We start from the raw sequence: 23036 nt of genomic DNA on the forward strand, positions 1-23036 counted from the left end.
ACATTCAACACGTATGTCCTTCTTCCACTACATGGTACGTTTCCTAAATCCAAGCACCACACCTTATTCCTCTGGGCGCCCCCAGAGCCCAGCACAGTGCCCAGCATGGACTGTGTTTGATGAAGCTGTAAAGGAATGCATTCATGACAACACCACGGAGAGAAGTGGGAGGCGTTTGGAAGGGGTGTACGTTAACTGGAAAGGTAAACTCGGGAGTCCGTGCACTTCTTTGAAAGACCAATCATTGAAATTGCTGGTCAGATTTTTCTGTAACAGACATACACCCCCAATGTCTATTCAACAAAGAATTCCAAGCACCGCACAATGGTGACCTTTCTTAAAACCTTTATTTAGGAAACCTAATTCCCAGGATAGCCAAGGTTTGTCCCTTTCAGCCAATTTTAGTGGGAATTCTTTTAGGGCTGAGGATTCCCAGCGTCATTCAGCTTAGTGCCATGATTCTTTATTCTAACGGTCGCCTATGAGCCTTAAAAAATTAATGTGACTCCCAATCACCTAATTTACTATCAAAGAGGGCTCTGGACATTGGAGAGAACAGAGCTCATTAAAAATTAAACATTTCCAATCTCCTTATATAAACATTTACTTATAAAATATGCCCCAGCATAAAATGTTTAGGGTCCACATACAGAACAGGTTGGAAATAGAAAAACCACCATGAAGGTCCACCCTTCTAACTCCTCTGACTACAGCCTCTCCCCGCTCTAGTCCGTCTTCCACAGACAGGCAGGCTTCCTGCCGTACCACACCCTCAGTCACGTCAGGCCCCTCCCAAACTCTCATGGCCTCATCGCCCACAAGATCCAGTTCAAACTTTTTGACCTAGATCTTTGGGCACTCTGTACCCTGGCTCCAACTTAAATTTCCCAACCATTTCATCTAATATGTCTTAACAGAAACCACGCTCTTCAGCCAGGCTGGACCAGTCACTAGCTGTGAAGGACCCATTTATTCCACGCGTCTGGCCTGTCTCCTGGGGAGACACACCCAGAAAGCCTTCCTACCCTCCCTCTCGGTCCAACCAAATCCTACTGACTCTTCAGGAAGAATCTTAGCTTCCACCTTCTCCACAATGCTCTTCATATCTTTCTCTTCTCCCTCCTCTGAACTCCTACAAGCCATACTGCCTATTGGTGCTATTATCCGTATGTTGCTCTGTACTATTTGTTAACTGCAATTGTGTTTTGGTTCTTGTCCTTAAGTAGCATGAGAGAGCTCTGTGTCCCCTCAAATCACAACTCAGCACCTTGTAGGTTCTATGTAAATACCTGCAAATGTACTTAAACCATGAGGACCTCTCAGTTCTCATGGTAGCTGCCCCTTCGTACCCCGACATAAGAAGTAGTCACTGAACTCAAGCTCACCAACTACAAAAAACAGTCAGCCCCTGACATTCCCAGACTCCTCTTTAAGGGTATGCACTATGCCTCCAATTTGCCCACTTCCCAAGTCAGTCCTGACTACAAGTGGCAGTACTGGCAAGAGGCTCACACCCTACAGCGGTGGGGTTCCTCATTAGTCTCAAGGCTGTTGTCTCTGAGCTTCTACTTTTCATTGCCCCTAAAATGTTTGCAGTCTTTGCCATTGGGTTTTACCCTGAATCCCAGCATCTTTTGGGCTGTAGCCCTGCTCTGGACAATTCAATCTTCCTATGGTATAGACCTTGGACCCCAATGTCTAATCATCAGCTAAGGTCATGTGCAAAAAGGAATGGGTCACCCTGGGCCATGGCACTACCAGCCACACCTGGAGGACTGTCATTGACTTCCTGTGTCCCCACCCACCAAAATGGACAACTGAGTCCCAGACTGACTGTGCTTGCTCCATACTACGATCTAGACAACTGACCGTACCTTGCCCTGTCCAGAGACAAGGCCTACAGACAGATCAACTTCTCCAACATGAAACTTTTTCGCCCTTCCCAGTGGCTTCTACAACGCCTCCCAGTCAAGCCCTTAGGAGCTGTGACAAAAGCTGCTGCAGGCAAATCTCTTCAAGTTTTTCCTACAATTTGGAGAATTGAGTCAAGAACCCACTCATCTGTAAATTCTCTCTAGACTAAAGATTTTTGAGAGCAGGGTCATTGTCTCATTCACTTTTCTTTTTTTCCTTTCTTTCCTTTTTTTGTTTTCTGAGCATCTGGCCATGAGTAGACACTCAAAGATCTTTGTTGCACGAATGGATGGATGAACACAAAACACTATATGCGGCTTTTTCATCATTACCCAAATTCCAGGCTATCTTCCTAATATATACCTCTTTGAAATCGGAGCTCTAAAATGAGGAGGAAAAAAACCCATCTCCTGAGACAGCTGACTTATTTTTAGGCTCACCTCCCTAAATGTTTGTGCCTAGGGCTGATGGCGAAAGTTCTCCAGAGCAAGAGGCAGAACACAATGTAGACCAGAGGGAGAGAGTCTCTCGAGGGGGCGAAGCCACACGTTGCTATCTCAAGCTGAAGTACACCACGTGCATGTGAGGCACCATCAACAACACTTTAGTCTCCATTAATATGAGGTTCTGAATTATTTCAGGAAGTTCAAGAACGTTATCAGAGGATTCCATTTGAATCTACAAATATCTAATGAATGTCTCATAGGAAGTCGTAAAGTGAGTTACCAGACCTGAGGCAGATGCCTCCCAAAAAGGAGCTCTTCATCCAATGGCAGAGGACAAATAGAGCCATCTTACGCCTGCCACAGAGAAGCCCAGCCTCCGGCTAGTGGTTTCCACGACTACGAAGGAGCTCCCACTCACCGGTGCAGTAGCCCACCAGGTTGAGGAACTGCTCTTCCTTGCAGCTGGTCCTGCAGCTCCCGCCAGCAAGAGTGACATGAGGGTGACAGGAAGTGCAGTCAGCTTCCGACGGGCCGTGGCACTGCCTGCAGGTGGGGTGGCATTCTGGGGAGAGAAACAAAAGCCAGGATTGGAATCCGCCGCTCGGCATGTGAATACATGCATGCAGTACGTAGGCCCACCACAAATGACAAGAGGAGCAGCCTGCAGACACTAAACATCTTTTGAAGATTCCTGAGCAAGCCTGGCCTACCCTGAGGCCCAGCCAGAAGACGACATTTCTGGTGTCAGTGAAGAGACTGTCCATGAACAGAACATGGAATCTAGAACCATAAAAATTCGAGAAATTGGCCACACATTCCAGAGGGCCCAGCATAACCATCCCAACGCAGGGGAGTGAGAAGTTCAGATCAAGGTCACAAAGCAGGAAGGTGAGTGGTAAGACTCTCTCCTTCTTGTTAAAATACTCGTGTGATTCAAAGAGCTGGACAGGGAGCAGAAGGAGACATTCGGCTTCTCAGAATTCCTGGCAGGCAGAGGGGAACCACACACAGCCAGGAACACCAATACTCCTCGCTGGCATTGGATGCCAGCCGTGCTCTCCCTGCAGGCCTCCATTTGGAGAGCCTGTGTTAGCGGCAACAATTAAAATACAGAGAGCAGAAAGTCCACTTCTTGGACATTATCTTGAGCGAGGTTTGAAGTCAAAGCTCTGCTTCCCCAGAAAAAGCACCATGTACTAAGGGGCACCACCCTGAAAACAAGTAAGTCCCAGAAGGCGCAGCAATAAAGACCGGTGTGCAAGGAGTAGAAGCAGGTAGCAGGTGCGCCGGTGTTGCCGAAGTACACAGCGGGAGCGGGTGCCTGGGAGGAGGAAGAAGGGTTCCTCTGCCAAGGACGAGGAGGTCGAAGCCTGTCTGATTCCAAGAGGAGGGGAGGTGAGGGGCCGGAGCTGGGCAGAGCTTGCTGGAGCCAATGACAAAGAATCCCCTTCTGGCACAGAGCTGGTGGAAATCAACGCCACTGATTTCAAGTACAGTCAACGGCCTCTCACTTCTTCTGGCGAGAGGCCGAACGGAGATAAGAAGTTATGGAGAAAGAAAAAAAAAAACCCCGCACAAAAAATAAAGCAAGTAAGAAAATGCAGTACTGATAAGAAGGCCAGCACCTTCTACATTCACCCTCCTACATTCCTGAGGCTCTTACCCTGGAAAACGCCTGTCCAGAAGACACTCGAGTTCTTGGGATGATTCCCACCTCCCAGTTCTTCCTCCCTGCCAGATTTCCGGTGACCGGGGTGCCCTGCCTACTCAGGACACTGGCCATCTGCCGGCTGCAGGCGGGCACAGGCATACACAGAGGAGAGCTGGGGCGACTCAGACTTAACCCCTCAGCAGTTTCACACTTAGGACAACCAGCTGGGCTAGGATGAGGGCACGCAAGGACAGACCACAGTCTTCAAGGACAACCCCAACCCCAAAGAAACCAGGAACATTCCCCCTGAGCCTGATACAGTATTTACAGAAAAGCGACCCATCCAGAGCCTAGAGAGATGAAGAATGTACTTGGAAAAAGAAAATTCCAGAAGAAATGTAATACTGATCTTGAGTCGTCTACGTTTCTGTTTACATTAGATTTCCTCTTTGAAGTTTGAGGCTTAGGTGAACCTAACGAGTATTAATTTATTTAAAAAATATTTTGTGTACTTAAAACTACACATTTCCTGACTCCAGAAATACATGTCATACAATTTGATAACAATTGGCTTTTTCCTATAAGTGGGCCTCAACGGTCTATTTTTAGAAATAAAATAGTAATGATGATAGAATGTGTTTTGTCTTATCTTTTCTTCTGTAGATACAAGAAAACACAGCGCTACAATAGGGTGCTTAAATTTTAGTATTTTGTCAATTCCAATAAAACGGTGAACTAATCTCAACTAGTAATTTCTAGAATCTCTGTCACCGAAGTATAAAGATGTCATTAAAAACATATTGGACCGACACATCAAAGATAAAAGTAAATATCACTCCCTGCTGTTGCTCTCTCAGGCTGTAGCCGGGATCAGTGGGGCTGAGAACCACCGAGTTCACGCCAAGCGCCTGGTCCTACACAGACGCCCTAGAGCCTGCGCATAGTAGCTTGTCTCCGTGACAAACCACCGAGTCCATCGCTCCCTGTATGCACCGGGAAAAGCTGACTCCAATTTTTCGCTTCGTCCATACTCCCCTATTGGAAGAGCAGAACTTCACTTGTTCCCCTCCCCCCTCCCCTAACACATTCAAGACGAGGATGTACAGCCCAACCCTGGTCCCCTGGTATAACCACATTTTTAAGGACAGAGTCTGGCTGCTGACCAAGACGCAACGATGGCACAGGGAACCTGCCCCAGCATGTCACACACTTACCGGAGCACCTGCCTTCCTGGTTAAAGTAACTGTCTGGGCACCGCGAGAGACACTGGCCGTCCAACAGCACTTGGGAAGGCCGGCAGGCTGTGCAGTTACGTGGGCTCTTCCCAGCACACCTGAAACAGGACTGGTGGCAAGCTGGAAGACAGAGGACAAAGCAGAGGAGACCGTCAGGAAAGTCACCGTGGGACAAACGCAGCAGCTCCCTCTCCTGTTGACATTTCTGGGTTGGAATAAGTTGTGCACGTCGGTTTCGTTTTTCCCAAGGACAGGGCACACAGCTCACATACTTCTTTCTAAAGGCCATATCCTGCAAAGCAAGCATCTGTGGGACCCAGATTAAGAAAGGCACAAATGCCACGAAGCAGAAATAACCATTTGCACAGTCATACGTTTCTTTCTTCTCAGGTTCCATTCTCGGAGAATGTCAAACCAAGACCAGGAAGCCATAAAGCAGGTGTCCTTCCGGCAGGACAGCTCCTCCTCGATCAGGAGACAACAGACCGTTACCAGGCTGCTCTAATTACAGAGGCCAGTGTTGGAAGCTGTACTGGCTCACAAAGGTTTACATGGTGCCTACTCTCTATTAGCGGTGGGACAGACACAGGTGAGAAGAACCGTCCAACATTCTGAGTGGCTCAAACCTGCTGCGCCAACAGACACACAAACAAGTCACCAGAATCAGACAGGGAGTGAGAGCATCACATCGCAATTCTCTGTGGTCTCGACTAATTCATGTAAGTTCTCAAGATTCCTACTGCCTCGTGTATAAAATGAGTATAAACTGTACATAATACGTGAGGTGTGGTGAACACCAGTTGGGTTTGATACATGCAAAGTGTAAAGTTTTTAGGACAGTTCTGAGTACACAGTAAGGACTTAATAAATCTTAGCAGTAATTATTACCTTCAAGTGCTAGGATACAAGTACCCACAGGTGTAAGAAGGAATGTGGAAGCAAAGAGAAAGCAGGCATTTCTGCTTCCCTACATCAGATCTTTAAAATAAAGGGGACATTCTCCTCAGTTCCCAGAGGTGGACGGTGTATTAATCACGCCTTTTTAGTTTCTGTATTTCTGATGCTTTGGCATCTGGGGTCCTGCAAATCCTGGAGAGACGGCCCTCCAGAGCTGGCCAATTCCTAGAGATAGTCAGTGACGAGCTTGGGATCATGCCTTTCATGAGCTACGTAGCCAGTCCCAAGTCCCACACCAATCCCCTCTCCCAGGGCTCCTACCAAGGCCTCTATCCCCCCTTCCAGCTGGAGACATCCCCAACACCCCGACGCCCACCGAGTTACTCCAACTAGCCAATCCTAAGCCGCGACACGACCGCACTTGTTCCTTCCCGCAGAAATCACAATAAAGGCTCTCGCTCACGGTTTCCCCTCACTCCCTCTGCCTCTTGACCAGCCCTGGCGCTTCCCGGCGTGGCCCCTGCTTAGCGTGCCATGCCCTGGTCCTCTTGGGACCTGCAACACATGCTTCTCAGGGGCAGCTGTCTCCTCATCTCTTGGCCTCATCTTACCTGAATAATAACAAAAGCTCTGTTATGAAATAACCAGTCACCCAGCTGCAATCATGCATTCATTTGTTATTGAGTGTCCAATAGATCTAGACGTTGGGGATACAATGGTCAACAGGACAAAGACCCGATTCTTTCCCGTGTGGATGAACCCACACATTTCACGCCACCTTCTGTCCGTCCAGGGGACAAGGTCCACAACTGCAGGGACCACTCTGAGTCTCCTCTGTGGCCTCTCCTGTCCCTTATAGCAAACACCCAGACAGAGGCCAGCAGCTTGGAATCAAATGTGATTCTGCACCACTGAGGTCTCCATTTCGACCAACCTCCAGTAAAAATCCGACATACCGTTTTTTTTTTTTTTTTTTTTTTTTTAAAGATTTTATTTATTTATTTGATAGAGAAACAGTGAGAGAGAGCATGAGCGAGGAGAAGGTCAGAGGGAGAAGCAGACTCCCCATGGAGCTGGGAGCCCGATGCGGGACTCGATCCCGGGACTCCGGGATCATGACCTGAGCCGAAGGCAGTCGTCCAACCAACTGAGCCACCCAGGCGTCCCCTGACATACCGTTTTTGATGTGTGTGAAGCTCATATAAGCCGGGATGTCCTGGCCCAGGGGTCCTGGGGGTTAAATACTCAATTACCGATACATCGTGGATACTCACTGCTGGCCGAAGCCCTCTAGTGCTCCCCGCATCCTGCCTCATCCACAGACCAGCACCGAGAGGCCTAACATCTCCGCCAGGAGGCTTCCAGGACGCTGCTCCTGAGCTAAGGCCAGCACCCATTTGGATTAGGCAGTAACTGGCCTTACTGGCTGATCAATATTTTGATTCTTATCTCTGGATACACTGCAGAGCTTTATTTCTATTCAACAGTATTTATTACTATATGAAAAACAGAGCTAGAGCTCCAATTTTTAAAATAATTTCCTTTTTTTATATTGCCTTGTAAACAACTCTACTAGCACGAGGCTCAATAAGAACTTTTTCCCCCAAATATCTTCAAAATCACTGAGAAAACGTTTCCTTCTCAAAAAACAAAAAAGGAATAGGTAAGCAAATATTATAAAGGAAGAGTACACAGTAGCCCCGTATGTAAGACACTTTAACACAAAGGAATGAAACAGCTCGTAATAGAAAGTCAGGCGGCAATACTTCAAAAACCAGCTAAATTATATTGTCAACACAAAGCTTTCCAGGGTGATTTGGGGAAGCCACATACTTCCATAGATTTAAATAAACCTATGATAATACCAATATGTTTGTATTAGACTCTACAAGATTGCTACAATCCCTAGCCCGTCCTACTAGACCTCCCTAATAGAAAGGAAATCAAAGCATATCATTGTGGAATTGGAAACTGGGGAAACACGAGTTATGCCTTATGAGCACACCACATATTTTATTTCATTCCATCTGGTCACAGACTCAATGTGATAACCTGGGCTCAGTGTGAATAAAGGTTATCATAATATAAATTATATAACTTATATATAATAAAAATTATATATATAATTTATATAATATATTATATAATATTTATTGTCATATTATTAATTATTTCTATATAATATTTATATAACATTATATATTGTAAGCATATCTAATGTATTATATATTATTTAATATAATATAAATATTATTTTTATATTATATTATATATATTATTATTTTCCCCAAATATTTATATTTAAATCTATGGACGTATGTGGCGTCCCCAAATCATCTTGGAAATATACATATTATTATAAGATACAATATTATATAAATAATATATATAATAAAAACTATATATAAATTATATAGTTTGTAGTTGTATAAAACAGGAAAGCAAAGCAGACAAAACGTTGGAATACTGAGGGAACAAGAACTCTACAAGAAAGTCCCTTTGCCGTCCACTCAATGTCAGACACCTAAATACCACGTGGCAAACTTGAGAACTGCTGTCATTGGAAACGTTCAATATCCAGATGCATAATGAGCTGTTAGCTGCTCAGTCGCTCCGAGGGAGAATGATATACTGGGGGACCCCCCTGACCAAGTCTTTTTTTCCTCTACATTGCTCTATTGCTGTCAGTACAGGCACTTGCATTTTGCATCTTTCAAACAATCTCATGAAATTTCAGTTCTGGGCCGGTTTGGGAAATGTCTCCACTATTTCAGTGACTTGAATGAAGCTCCATCATTCTGTGGAAGCTGCTTTCCAAGCCGGAGCTCCGGTCTGAAGTGTAAGATCCTTCAAGGAAGACTAACTCCATTTCAGGGCATGTACAGAAAGATTTGGAAGAAGTTCTATGAATAATTTCCCCACGTAATACGACATTTTTAGAGGGTGGCTTTCCAGTTGATGGCTAAGTATATTTCTGAAAAAGCGTAACTGAGCAGCTGAAGCCCTAAAAGTGTTGGCATTTTTAAAAGTGTCCTTAGATGGTTGTAAAGTCCAATCAACCTGACTCCCGTCAAAATATTACCTAAAACAATTAAAACCTACCCATTTGTGTTCTGTTCTAGTCTACTCTTTCTTATTCTGTTCTATCCTATCCCCTAGCTAAATTTCAGACAACCAACACTACTTCTTTTATTCTTTTCCATGATATAAAAAGTGGAACAGCATCCCGATTCTCACATCATGTAAATTTTCCTGGTTTTTCATAGAAATGAGTCAAGTCAAATAAAGTCAATCTCACCCTCCTTTTCCTTCTCTCTCTTTCTTTTTTATTTTTCTTCTTCCTTTTTTTTAAGGAGCTGAGCCACGTGAGAGTAGAGATCACATCTTTCCCATCCTGTGATTCCTGCAGGACCTATCAGAGTCCCTGTCCCTGGCATGTCCTAAGGTCTCAGTCAATGAATTTCTGCTGATCGAATGGGTGAGGCAGTAGGTAAGTGAGCCAGTGGGGCAGGGGTGCGAACACGGACAACAGACTCCGCTCGTCCTCCTCTCTTTGTGATCATTTCCTTTCAGCCCTTCTGTGTTTATCTCAGGAACGTTGGAGCTTCCCAAAACGGCACCGTCTGCCCTTTCTCTTCTCACTCCTGGCAAACTTATCCATGGCTTTAACGATGACCTCCATGCTGGTGAGTCCCCAATTTATGCGTACAGCGCTGGCCTTCACTCTGAACTCCAACCACATAAATCTAACTGCCTAGGAAATACGTCCACTTGGTGTTTCGCTGGGGTCTCATTCTCATTCCCAAAACACTATTCATTATCCACTTCCACGCTCAGCCCATAGCTGCTTGAGGCAAGTTAAGGCATCACATTCCTCCTGTCCCGAGCTGCTCTTATGACACACCCCGACCCACACCCCACGCACTGCCTCATCCTCTCTTGGCGCTCCCTGCCTCACTTGGCAATCTCACTCTTCACCCACACTCTCGTGCTGCAAACCTCAGACTTCAACTTTCCCATCACTGCCTGCCCAAGGCCTAGTTTCTGTCAAAATCGAAATCTCTGGCAAGTCCATCCCACCTGAACCGTTCCCATGGCCCCGTAGCGCAGACCGTCGACACCATTCACGCTGTGGATGAGTTCAGCAGCTTCCCGAACGGCTCCCCTGCTTCTGCCCACTTACCGCAGCACAGGTAAGGGGCTGATCTTTATAAAATGCAAATTGACCAGATTATTCCCCTACTTAAAATCTTCTAATAGTCTTCCATGACCAGGAGTGTCGGCTCGAACTCCTTAGCGTAGAGCACCTAGAACACTCCGTGACGTGACTCTACCCCGTGTCTCCGGTATCATTCCCCTCAGTTCACCACCTCAGGCTTCACACTGCGGGAATAACAGATACATCAGACTTCTCAAAATCAGCACTTGCTGTTTCCTTGACCTGGAATGCCCTTTCCCACCTTCTGCCCCGGGGAACTGCTCTTAATCCTTCAACAGGTTGATGACGCAGCTTTCTCTGTAGATCTTTTCTCAAACTCTCTCTTCCAGAGTCAGTCTCCTCTGTGCTCTTTGGAGGGCAGATGCTTTAAGGAAAGCTTCCCCAAGACGGCCACTTTGGCATAAAGACTATTTTGAGTTAAAAAGCAATCAAAACCCAGAAGATGCAGGAGAAGCTCTTCACCCGCCCCACCCCTGCCTAAGGAGAATTTAGATGGGGAAGGAAGGGGGCCGCCACCAGAGGTGACGACATCATGATATAATCTGCGGTCGGCAGACAGGGGGGAGCACAGCAAGGTCCTCTTGATCAAAGTCTTCTGGGTGTCCCATTGTTTCGCGTGGCCCAGCAAACATCTGTTTACCCAACATCTACTCTCTTTCATCTTCCTGAGGGTTGTACGCCCTCGCTTTGAAGTCTCAAACCTCTAACCCCTTCTCCTTAGTTCAGGATGACATCTACCTCATTCTGCCTGTCTTTGGAATTTCCAAGTCTGTATGGATTCCTACTACGTATACTATTAAATTTGATTTTCTCCTCTTAATCTGTCTTACGTCAGTTTGATTCTTAGGCCACTCAGAAGGACCTTATGGGACAGGAGAATTCTTACTCCCCAGCGCTGTACTGGCAGTAGGCACAAGGCACAAGCAGTCTGCCCTTGGCCCCTCCAACAGCACGTATCATGTTCTTTTAATTCCTTGTTCAGATGTCAGTCTCCCTTATTCGATCATGCTTTCCTTAAGGCATGGTCTTTATCTTTTTCATCTTTCTATCCCCAAAGTGGAGCACACCCATGCCATAAAAATAAGAAGGGGAAAGGGAAGGAGATGGAAAATCACCAGAGGCATGCATTTGTGCGGCTTATGTCAGCACTCTGGAGACTACATTAAAGAGTGCTGCCATGTATTTTATTCAATTAATGCAAGGGGATCCCAACTTCATAAATAATAACATACTCTTAAGCTGAGCAGGCAGACTCCTGCCCATTTATTTCTTTAATTAAAACTCTTTGCCTTAAGGCCTTTGGTGAATCTTAGCAACAGCTAAATAGATCAAAAATACTCACGATATGCTTTTTCTCCTGGTTCACCCAAAGCAAGTTAATGAACCGACCAAAATAATTGGTGAATTTCCCACTTGAAAAGAAAAAGAAACAGTGTTCCAGGCCAAGATGGTGGCCTGGGAGTCTTGTGAACGTACGTCTGCCCACAGACACACCACATCTACCGCTACGCGCGGCACAATTCCCTCTGGGAGAAATCCGGAAACTGGCTGATATGCTGAGGGCCTCCTACACATCACACAAATGAGAAAGACACCTATATGGACACAGGTGGGGAAGGTTGGGACACATGCCATGCCCACCCCCACCCCCAGCGCCACACAGTCAGGAAAAAACTCCAGCTTCTCCTTTTGGAATAAACGGTTTAGAGCCAACATGTGATACCACAACTTTCAAGAGTCCACCTGAGGGATGCGCCCCCAAAACCCTAGCTCTGGAAGCCAAAAGGGCTTGCATTCACAAAGCCCATAAGACTATAGCAAATAAAGAAACATTTCTTAAGGGGATCCCAAGGAATCCTGGGGTCACGCCTCCCTTCCCCCCAGGAGGCAGCACTAAGGCCATTCTTCCTGCCTCTCCCTGAAAGAGACCTATTTGCGAATCTTAAAAACTGCTGCCAAGGGTCAGGCTTCTAATGGAATGCACACAACAGAGGCCCGCTCCCTGTGACCCTCTTCACAGACCTGGGGGTGGGGGCGGACACCATATCTGTGCTCTACCTCTGCTCTGTTCTAGGTCACTAGCGTCTTCTTGGAAAGAGCTTATGCTCATGTCGGCCGTACCCTTGACAGCCTGGCTCTGGTGGTCAGTGAGGTCTGAGTTCACTGGTTCAACGGACCACAGCAAACAAAGAGACCGTTCTTCACCGGGAGGCTGTCACCCCACGACTCCGTGCAGAGGGCGCAGACAGAAATACCCACTTCCCAGTGTTGCTCTGAAACAGGGAAATCTGCCCGATCTTAAAGCTGCTGCTTGAGGCTCCAGTTTCCATCAGCCTCCACCTCAGGTGCTGACGGAGGTTCCCCCCGTAGGGCACTGACAAGTCCTGCACACGCTCAACTACTGGGGCCACTAGGAACAAAGCAAGGAGCCTAGACAATCACACAGGGTTTGAAAACCGCTCAACAGCCAAGGGCTGGCTGAACAATTAAGATTCAGAGAACAAACTGGTAGTTGGCAGGTAGGCGATGGGTGAAAGGGATTAAATGGTGTAAACTTCCAGATAGGAGAAGTCCTGGTGTTACAATGGGCAGCAGTGACTGCCTGCGGTTAACATCGTACGTCTGAAAGTTGCCAAGTGGTGATCATTTCCCGATATACACGTATATAGAATCATTGTTATATACCTTAAACTAACACAATGTTATATGTCAGTTATATCTCAGCAAAACTAGAAGAAAAACAAAATTTTTTAAATTGATATCAAACCTGTATTGACTCTATGCACTTTTGCCCCCTGCAGTAACACCCGGCCCAAAGAGGCGATACTATCTTTGAGACTGAAAAAGCAAGCCTGGGAAATTTTAGTTGTTAAAATTTCCCTAATGTTTACCTGATTAAGGCTCTATGATTGTTCTCAGTCTAATGAAAAGGAGGTCAGTGCAGGAACGGGAGCCGAGGTTTGCTACGTCTGCTTTCTTTGTTAAGTATTTACTGACATACTACGTCAGAAGACATGTGAGTAACGTTCATTATCGCAGTATAGAGTTCACCTTTAAAAACTTGGAAGTCCCTCAAAATCAGATCATCTTGAACCCTCCTGCTGAGCTGTGTGGGAATGGAGAGAATCCACCACTCACTTGCCGCGGAATTGGGGCAATCACGTGGCTAATCTAATCATCCTGACCATGTTCAGATCCAGTCCTTGGTCGCCACGGCCAAGCTGTTGAAAGGTGATCGAACTGCATCATTAATTGAGGCAGCTTGGCCTGAAATTCAGTTGTAAAGCTCTAGTGTGAAATGAGGAACAAGGGAGCTGGCATCCGAAAAAAAGGAAACATTTCCTGAGCAACTACATCCTGTATTAAAGCCTAGGATCCTTTGTTGCTAAATCATTCATTAGTTAGTTCCTTCTAAGCCTTACTTTCTTCATCTGTAAAATGGGAGTAAATGTAAATTTATAGAATTTTTTAAATGAATTTATTTATTTGAGAAAGAGAGCAGAAACATGCATGAGTGGGGGGAGGGGCAGAGGGGGAAGGAGAAGCAGACTCCCAGGCAAGCAGGGAGCCCAGCGAGGGGCTCGATCCCAGGAACCCGAGATCATGACCTGAGCTAAAGGGAGCTGCTTAACGGACTGAGCCACCCAGGCGTCCCAAATTTACAGAATTTCTAATAAAACTCTTGGTTTTAAGGAATTTGGAAACTGTGTAACATAATTTTATATATATATAAAATTTAAGAATCTATGCCAAAAGATTAAAAGAGGTTATCTCAAGGTTTAAGGGTTATCAGTAGAATTTACAAATAAAATAAAGGATACCTACTTAAATTTCAATATCAGATAAACACTGAATGGCAGTTTAGAATATCTCAGGCAATATTTGGGATATATTTACATTAAAAATTCCTTTTTTGATCTGCTAAGCATTTTTATTTCTTAATCCTGCATTTTTATTTGCTAAATCTGGGTAACCTAGTCATAGATGTTTCTCTTTTTCATTTTTTTTTTTTTTTTTTTTTAAGATTTGTCAGAGAGAGAGCATGCGCGCACAAGCAGAGGGAGCGGCAGGAAGAGGAAGAAGCAGGCTCCCTGCTGAGCAAGGGGCTTGATGTGGGATTTGATCTCAGGACTCCAGGACTCCTCTGACCTGAGGCAAAGGCAGATGCTTAACTGACTGAGCCATTGAGGTGTTCCAGAGGTTTTCTTTTCTAATTTTCTTATCTGTATTTTTTTAAATGTCTGTAATATGTATTATGCATGTAGAAAGAAGAAATAGAAATTAAGATTTTTAAAAACTGCTTTAGTTACAAGTATACCAATAATAAAATGATATGCTCGCTCATTTTTAATTAGAGGCTTTGCTTCCTTGCCTGTGGTCCCTGGACGGGAGCATCAGCCTCACCTGGAAGCGTGCTACAAATGCAGAACTCGGACCCCACCCCAGATCCACTGAATCTGAATTCACATCTGACGAGATTCCCAAGACATTCCAATGAAAAGCTCTGCTCCAGAGAGACTTCGACCCAAAGCTAAGGCTTCAAAACAGTTAAATCCTTTACAAAACAAAACACCAACAAAACAGCTCAACAACAATGCAAGGAGAATCTGAGAATGAGCTGAGTATCTGACCTGATCCAAGGAACCTTCTCAGAAAAGAGGAGAGGCCTCCCGGTGACAAGAGCTCTGGGTCCTTTGTCCTGTCCATCCGCCCTGGGCTGCCAGGCACGGCCACATGGGCTGCCCAGCCACCAAGTAATACCAGGAGGAACCTGTCATAGGACTTGGCATGAGAACAGCCCTTGGAATTGTATAAAATCGTGGCCCCTACCAGCCCTGCCCTGGAGACTTCCAACAGACCTGGGAACTCAGGGAATCCTGGGAAACTAGTGGGGGGGTTGGGGGGGAAATGGATTAAAAAAGCAAGGGACCGTTTTTGGTTGTTTAGAGGTTCTGGAGGAACTGAATTTGTATTATTTTATTTGTGCAAGGGGGTTGATGTCCTGGTTTTTGTTGGTTTGTTTGCTTGCTTTAATAAACTAGACTCTGTCAATGCTGACACAGTCCTCTAAATACATGAGGTGAACTCTGGGTAACATTACTGAAGTCCTTCTTTTAGTTGGTACTGCACGCTAATACTGAGTAAACATGCACAGTTGTGGCTGACCACTGAAAATGCCTCCACGTTACCTTTCACACTTAGTAATAGACGGTCTTGGACCAGCAGTTCTAGCCACATTTTGCAAACATGAAGGCCATGTGGGAAAAAGCAAGACAAAACAAAAAACAAACAAACAAACAAAACACCTAAAAACCAAAAAAGCATGAAGCCAAAGCTCCATCTTCTGAAGTGCCCAAGGTCACTGCTGAGGATGAGCCCAAATCGCAGGACAAACACGCGCCAGGGCCCCTCCCCCTCTCAGCACCTCAGCCCACCTCTTCCCTGCCCGTTATCCTGCTGCGGGCTTCACCGCACAGAACAGCAGCCCATACACACCGGAGGTTTTGTTGCTACTGGCGTTTATTCATTTATTTATGATCTGTTTCTCTCACTAGAATAGAAATTCCTGAGGGCGGGAATTTTGTCTGCCTCATTGATGAGTGCGCCCCCAGGGCCTAGACGATGCCCAGCACTGAGGAAACACTCGCCGGACACCACAGAAGGAAGGGATGAAAACACACCGGCCTGCCCTCCCGCTACGCACAAACACAGTTCACTTTGGTCACTCTTTGCTACTTTCATGTGTTTTTGTCCTTCAATCATAGACTTGGCTGTTAGTCAAATATCTCGAGTAGTTTTGTTTCATCTTCCAGTAGATAATTCCTGGTTCTATCATGTAGCTCTGAGTTAACACATTTATGATAACTTCTGACACCACTTCAGACTCTAAGTAAATTGCTTCTTCCTATCATGCATCTGCTTCTGGCTTTCATTAGCTGTCCTGACATTCTAATCACTCTGTACCGCAGTCTCAGAGACAGGAAGAAGGAGAGCTCCAGCAAACACTTGTTTTTTCTTCTTTATGGAAAAGCACTTGAGATCAAACGTGCTGCAAAATAAACCCTCAGTGGTACCGCCACAAAAATACTACAACCCTTTTTAAATGTTCGGCAAGGAAGCCAGGGTATTTCTGGGAACATGTGAGAAGGACAGCCCAGTGCAGTCTCACGGGGCTCCCCAGCCCGACGGCATTGACAACACTTCGGCAGAATCAAAAATGGAACAGATTGTGGGAAGGCAGAAAGGTTTCCAGAGATATGAGATGAGTGACAGGAAACACATCAATCAACACGCTTAATACTCAGATAGGGTTGGAAACGAGCAGTGGCTGCACTCCGTTTCCCAACGGAATCTTGGGCAACTCAATTAACCTTTTCTGCCACATTCTCCTCACTTATAAATTGAGCACAACAATCTACATAGCAGAGATTGCACAAGGACGCGGTAATAAATGTGAGTAGATGGCCGAGAGCGTGGCACCCAATAGTATTATGGGAACTAGCATAAAATCATGGGACCACAAGGGGCTCCAGGGGTCAAGCTAGGTCTCTCCCATGGGACCACAATAAAACCATCCCACAGGGTTTAGACTCTAATCCTTTAGAAAAGGTGTCGGTACAAAGGGATTCCCAGAAAAGGAGAACGCCTCCTTCGATTTAAGATGGTCCAATCCTGCAGTATTAGTGTGCTGGGCTTTTGCCTTGTCAGTGACCGTAACACAGAGCGTGGATACAGGAGTCAGGCTGACTTATTCCCCCAGAATCTGCTCTGTGCTAGACACACGACTTTGAACAAGGCACGGCTTTAACTTCCTGAAGCCTCCACTCCTGTAAACTAGCTATCGGGCTCACCCCACAAGGCTGGTACCAGACCTAAGTGAAAAACGAGTAAGGGCTTCTCTTAGTGTCTGGTCCATGGTGTGCCAGGTCAACAGTAACACTATTTTCTGGCTGGGTAACCCTGGTCACTCAAATTTTTATGGACAACTTAATTTTACAAATGTTAATCATTTTTGTTTCTCTTTTCTGCTCCCTCCTCAAATTCCTACTTTTCATTTTTAATGTATGTTCAAAATTATAGGGAGAGGCTGAGGAGACTGGGAAGATTTCTTCTTGATTTATCCCAGCATCAGAGGGGAGGGCTGTGGGGTGTGTGCCTTGGGAAGGCACGGGGACTCTTCGGGACAAAGACTCCTGTATTTCAGAAGTAGCTGTGGGAAAACAGAGCCATGAAAGTTTAAGGGACCACAGAGAGTTTAGGCAACACATATAGGAATGGAAACCAGTGTATTTGGAGAGTAAATATCCTTCCCCTCATTTCTAGGCACTGTGTAACTTTTCTGGAGCCCAGTGCACCCCAGGGAGCAGGGGACTACCCCTATAATGTTCCTGAACTCCTGAGTATTTGGATGGACATTTGTGACAATTGAGCATGGGGCTTTATAATTTACCAAGAACTTTCATACTCCTAACTTCTTCTGATCCTGGCAAAAAGCCTATGTGAGAGAGATAATTACCCCTATTCTAATGCTGTGAATGCAGAGGCTCAGAGAGCTTAATGTCTGGCCTGGGGGCTCCGTATTGCAAATCCGCAACTTCCTACTATGCCGTGTGACTCACTGTGTCAAGATCTTTTAACTTAACCTTGAAATCTGTCCTTTCCATGTGAGAGTATTTTCCAGTGTAAAATTGGATACTGTAGACACAAAATTGAATCTACAGCACGCTTACAGTCACATCGTAAAAATAAAAACTCAAAGCTATGAACAGGAAAACACTTGGATAGGTTACAGCAGAATGGTAGAGGCAGTTACCCAAGTGGTGGATCCTGGGCAGTCTATCTTTCTGCTTGTTCTACATTCAAAGTTTCCTTTAATGAACATACGTTCACAATGCAAAATGTAAGTATTGTATTTTTTTTTTAAGTAGCTGGAGAATCAAATAATTCACCCAACTTTGTGCAGGAACAGAGGGGCCTCCCCAGCCTCCCCGACCTCCCCACAGATCGTCCATAGTGCTCCCTCATCTCCTCAGCCACTCGTCGAGGTCCCAGCCATTGAGTCAAATTATCCAGGACGGCGTCAACTCTCTGTTGATGATACGCTAGGCAGGGGCAAGAATCACTTCCACATTTTGACAGAAGTCCAGATTTTTCCCTGAAGGGACCAATTCATATTCATTCAGAGTAGCAAATTAGAAGAAATACTGAATGGAATTCTACAATGAGCTCTGGGTCTTTCTTAGCTACTCATACTTCTCTGAAATAATTCCTGTCTGGAACTTCTTAGAATGTAACTTCAGGGGGCGCCTGGGTGGCTCAGTGGGTTCAGCCGCTGCCTTTGGCTCAGGTCATGATCTCAGGGTCCTGGGATCGAGCCCCGCATCGGGTTCTCCGCTCAGCCGGTAGCCTGCTTCCTTCTCTCTCTCTCTCTGCCTGCCTCTCTGTCTGCTTGTAATCTCTCTCTGTCAAATAAATAAGTAAATCTTTAAAAAAAAAAAAAAAAGAATGTAACTTCGGGGACAGGGTGTCAAAGGGAACCAGCTCTCTAAGGTCATCTATTATTCACCAAGGGAAGGAGAACATCAGTAGAGGCCACTCCTTTGCGTGTCCAGCTTCTGCTCCATCCACAGTATCCTGGAACAATTCTTACGTGAAAACGAAGGTCTTCTGGCTTTGTTCTCACCTCACAGGATCTCTCAAGAGCAAAGCCCAGAAACTACCTCACATCTCCTCAACCCATGCTTGCTCACCTTCGCACAGCCCCGTGTTCTCCAGGTAAAACTGGGCTCTACACTGAGACACACACTCGCCAGAGGTGATGTTCGCGCCAGGCAGCTGCACAGCCTGCAGGCCTTCCCCGGGCTTCTTACACCGGACACAGTGAGCGGGTTCTGGACCCAGACAAGTGAGGCAAGAGGAATGACAGGCTGCCAAGAACAAAATGCAGAAAACAATCCAAGGGTCATAAACATGTTGCAACCAAGGGGAGTCCCTAATGCAATCGAAACCCCTTAGAAGAGTTCACCAGATACATTCTATCAGAAAACTGCTTTCTCGTGTCCTATACATAGCTCAGGGTGATGATATCTGTGAGACGTCCAGTGACGGCGATGTTAACTGGTCACATCTCTCGCGCCTTGTGAGGGCAGTCAAGCTGGACATGAAAAACCTCAGCAAACTGGACAATATTATCTTGGTTCTCCAGATACACATTCATGGAATGATGTCTTAATATCATGGTCTCAGTTTTTGTTGAAGATTTTAACAAGTTTCCAAACAAAGGCCATTACTGTATTTTTTGCAAGGATGGTCATTGCGTTATTGTCCACTATGTCATCTATCACCCGCTCTGTAGGCACCCGGGCAACAAATTCCTCCTAGAATTTACGTGAGGAAAGGCTGCTTTCCTAGACAAGGAAGAGCCTCCTTCGGAGGAGCAACAAGAATTTAACAACCATCACTGTTTCTCGTTCTCCTTGGCTACTGGTTGAAATCAGACCCAGACAGGATACGGGAACTACCTCAGGCCCACATTTGACATAATTAACTGTTTACAAGAGCACTTTGATAGAACTAACTTTGATATAATTAACTCTAAAAGAGTTCTTTAAAAGATTTCTAAATTTTCTTTTTCAGAATATTTACTGTGGCTTCCTTGTTTTAAATACATACATACATATTTATAACATATATATGCAAGTGTATATGTCTATATTTATATAAAATTATACAAATATATGTTTGTATATAAAAACACACACCAGTATATATAACATTATAAATATATATATAACATATATATCACATATATTAATATACATATAACTATGTATATTCTTACAACTATTCTCAAACTCTTTCCCAAGTTTCCCTCCATATAAATATACATAAATTAGTTGCATCTGCTTGAAGCGTTTGTCCCAGTGTTCTAGTTTCAAAAGACAATGATCCCGCCCTCCCAATGAGCCCAAAGCCTTTTTGGCAAACAGCTATTTAAGACTTTCCATTTCCCTCAGCCCAGAGGCATTGCTACTAACTCAGTTCTCTCAGCTATATCGTTAACAAAGAAAGGTTCTTCAGGGAAAAACAAAATGAAGACTACAAAACACATTAGCAATGCTAGGAGAACATGGAAAAGGAGGAAGTAAGAGTTTTGTTTTGTCTTAACGTATGATCGTATGGTCGAGGAAATGGCCATCCTCTCAAGGATGGCCAGAAAAGTCATGAATTTCAGGAGCGACATCACAAATATTCCAACATAGTTTTTTCTTCAGATTATTCCTTGGCAATGAAGAAAAAAAAAAAAAAGCACAGAATGTATATACATAGCCACAGAAGATAAACTGTAGGGGAAAAGTGTCCTGAAAATTAACTTCCTTCTGATGGGAAAGTCTCTTAAGAATGGCGAGGACACCAACAGTACCTTTGCAGAGCCCGTGGTCAGGGTAGAAGCCCTCTCCACAGCTGGACAGGCAGTGGCCTTGACGCAGAGCCCAGGGCTGGACGCAGGCTGTGCAGTGGGAGCCCGTGGGTCCAGAGCAGCTGGCACACGAATTGTGACAAGCTGAGGAAGAGAGTGAGAGGGACACCAGGGAACTCAGGTGACTCATAAGGGTTCTTTATATGCCAGGAAGCCCCTTCTGTGTCACCTCAACCTCCTTCAGCTGTCACACTAAGTCGGGGGAAAGATGCTTCAGGAGGGGTTGGATGCCCATGACTGCCCACAGTGACCTCTTACCATCTTTTATACATGTTCTGTTATTTACCAGCTACCCTTTACTTAATGTTTCCATTAAGGGGTTTATGCACATTGCTGCATTTAATCTTCATAGCAATCATGAGGTTGTGCAGATGAGAAAACTGAGGTCTTGGGAAGTTAAAAAATTTACTGAAGATCACAGAGGTAATGAGTAGTAGTGTAGGGATTTAGCCCTAGGTCTGTCTGAACCTAAAACCCCCTACCTGAACAGGGGAAGAGTGAGAACTGTAACTGTCTGAGTTCTGGGGAAGCTGGAATTTTGGCTGGCTTGTCCACTAATTTGTCCATGCCCTTAGCCAAGTCAGGGTCGCTCCAGGCTCAGGATCCCTGGCATATGCACTGTGAGGTTGGACTAAAGGATCATTTGAGATATTTTTAGGTCTAACGTAGGATTTAAGGCAGACTTCCATTAAACAATCTTTGTATATGACAGTGTCGGGCATGCATCTCTGCTGCTTTAGTCCCGGGTGATAATAGTGGAACATCTCTGACTGGTTTACAGATGATACCAGGGCCTGTCCTAAGAGATGGGACTGAGATACTAGAAGACTCCAGAAAACAATGGGCAGAGAGGAGTGTGGACGTAGGATGAGACTCTGGAGGGCAGGATGTCGTGGAAGAGGGATAAACACTGGGTGACTAAAGAGGTTGGCAGACAAGAGGGACGCTGCCAAGACAAGGCTGTGGGGCAGATTAAAACATTCTGCCACAAACCCACACTATAGGTGAAGTGAGGATATGTATGTTTGTTTTGGAGGAGAGGGTGCCCCAATCAAGGTGCCCCAGGCAGCAGGACCTTCCCGGAGTTGTCTCGAAGGAAAGACACAAGTCAAGCACATGTAAATAGAAATTTACATGTTTCATAGTTAAAGTCATATAAATCTGAAAGAACAATATATAAATAGCACATAAGCCCAAATTTTCAATAGATATGGACTTCAGATTTACAAGCTATCAAACTTGGTTAATTTTTTAATTTTATTTTTGTGATGTGTTGTAGTTGCTGAGGTATGTGCTCATGCCATCTAAGAAATGATTTTGTCATACCTACGACCTAAGTTAGTGAAGGTTTGTAAGTACATGAGGACTATACGAAGATCTTAAAGATGTTCTTCATGGTGAAAAACACCAGATGATCTCTAATGATGATGGATATGCATAAGTCTTTTACTTCATCACTCAAGTCCCACAGCATCCACCTACTCCCACACCAAATACACACGGGTCTTACAATGAGAAACCTATTCCTTTCAATTTGACATCTTCTCATCATACACACAAATTCTTAAGTAAACATCATAGAGCACTAGGTAGTGTCAACGTGTCAAATGCATTTTGATGATGAGGAGGAGGTCAATAATGATTATCCCTGACTTACCTCTGCATCTGCCAGTGGCCTCAGCATAGTACCCATGGGGGCATTCAGCAATGCATTTCCCATCATGCAATACTGTCTTCTCAGCACAGGTAAGACACCTGGGACTATTGGGGCCACAACTCTTACAGGATTGGTCACAAGCTAAGGGGGAAGAAACCCACCAGAGAAAGTCAATCATGAGCAAAGGGAGCGCAGAAGTCTAGTCTTTACAATGCCCACAGTTGGTATCAACATGGAAATCACATTGTCTCGCTGCTCCGCTGAGTTCTGTTTCTTTGATTCTAACATTTCAAAGTACTCTGTACTTTCTGTTTTCACAGTTGAAGGAAACCGGATAATTACTCGTTGAACCAAGCATAACAAATACTCTGAGCCACACCCACCAGCATACCCAGTATAATATAGGATTTAAAGTCAAAATGGGCTGGGGGGTAGGGATGCCAATCCAATAGGGGTTGAAGATATTCTCAAACTCATTAATAATCAGAAAAATGCAGAGAAAATGGGGTGTCCCCATATACCTAATAGCCAGAAAAA

The 23036-nt window shown here is 45.1% G+C and overlaps 1 protein-coding gene across 5 annotated transcripts in view; it reads right to left on the reverse strand.

Annotated features, from left to right (window-relative positions):
• Window positions 1-23036, reverse strand: part of FRAS1 (Fraser extracellular matrix complex subunit 1) — a 409483-nt gene that overhangs the window by 178388 nt on the left and 208059 nt on the right. For all 5 annotated transcript variants that reach the window (XM_082726544.1, XM_082726546.1, XM_082726545.1 and 2 more), the window contains 5 exons: window positions 22500-22640; window positions 20786-20926; window positions 19113-19289; window positions 5226-5366; window positions 2779-2922 (listed from right to left, as the gene is read on the reverse strand). In XM_082726544.1, the coding sequence (XP_082582670.1) occupies window positions 2779-2922; window positions 5226-5366; window positions 19113-19289; window positions 20786-20926; window positions 22500-22640 (744 nt within the window). The remainder of the gene's footprint in view (window positions 1-2778; window positions 2923-5225; window positions 5367-19112; window positions 19290-20785; window positions 20927-22499; window positions 22641-23036) is intronic.

Source organism: Mustela nivalis (genome assembly GCF_964662115.1).
Source record: "Mustela nivalis genome assembly, chromosome: 4".
NCBI lineage: Eukaryota > Metazoa > Chordata > Mammalia > Carnivora > Mustelidae > Mustela > Mustela nivalis.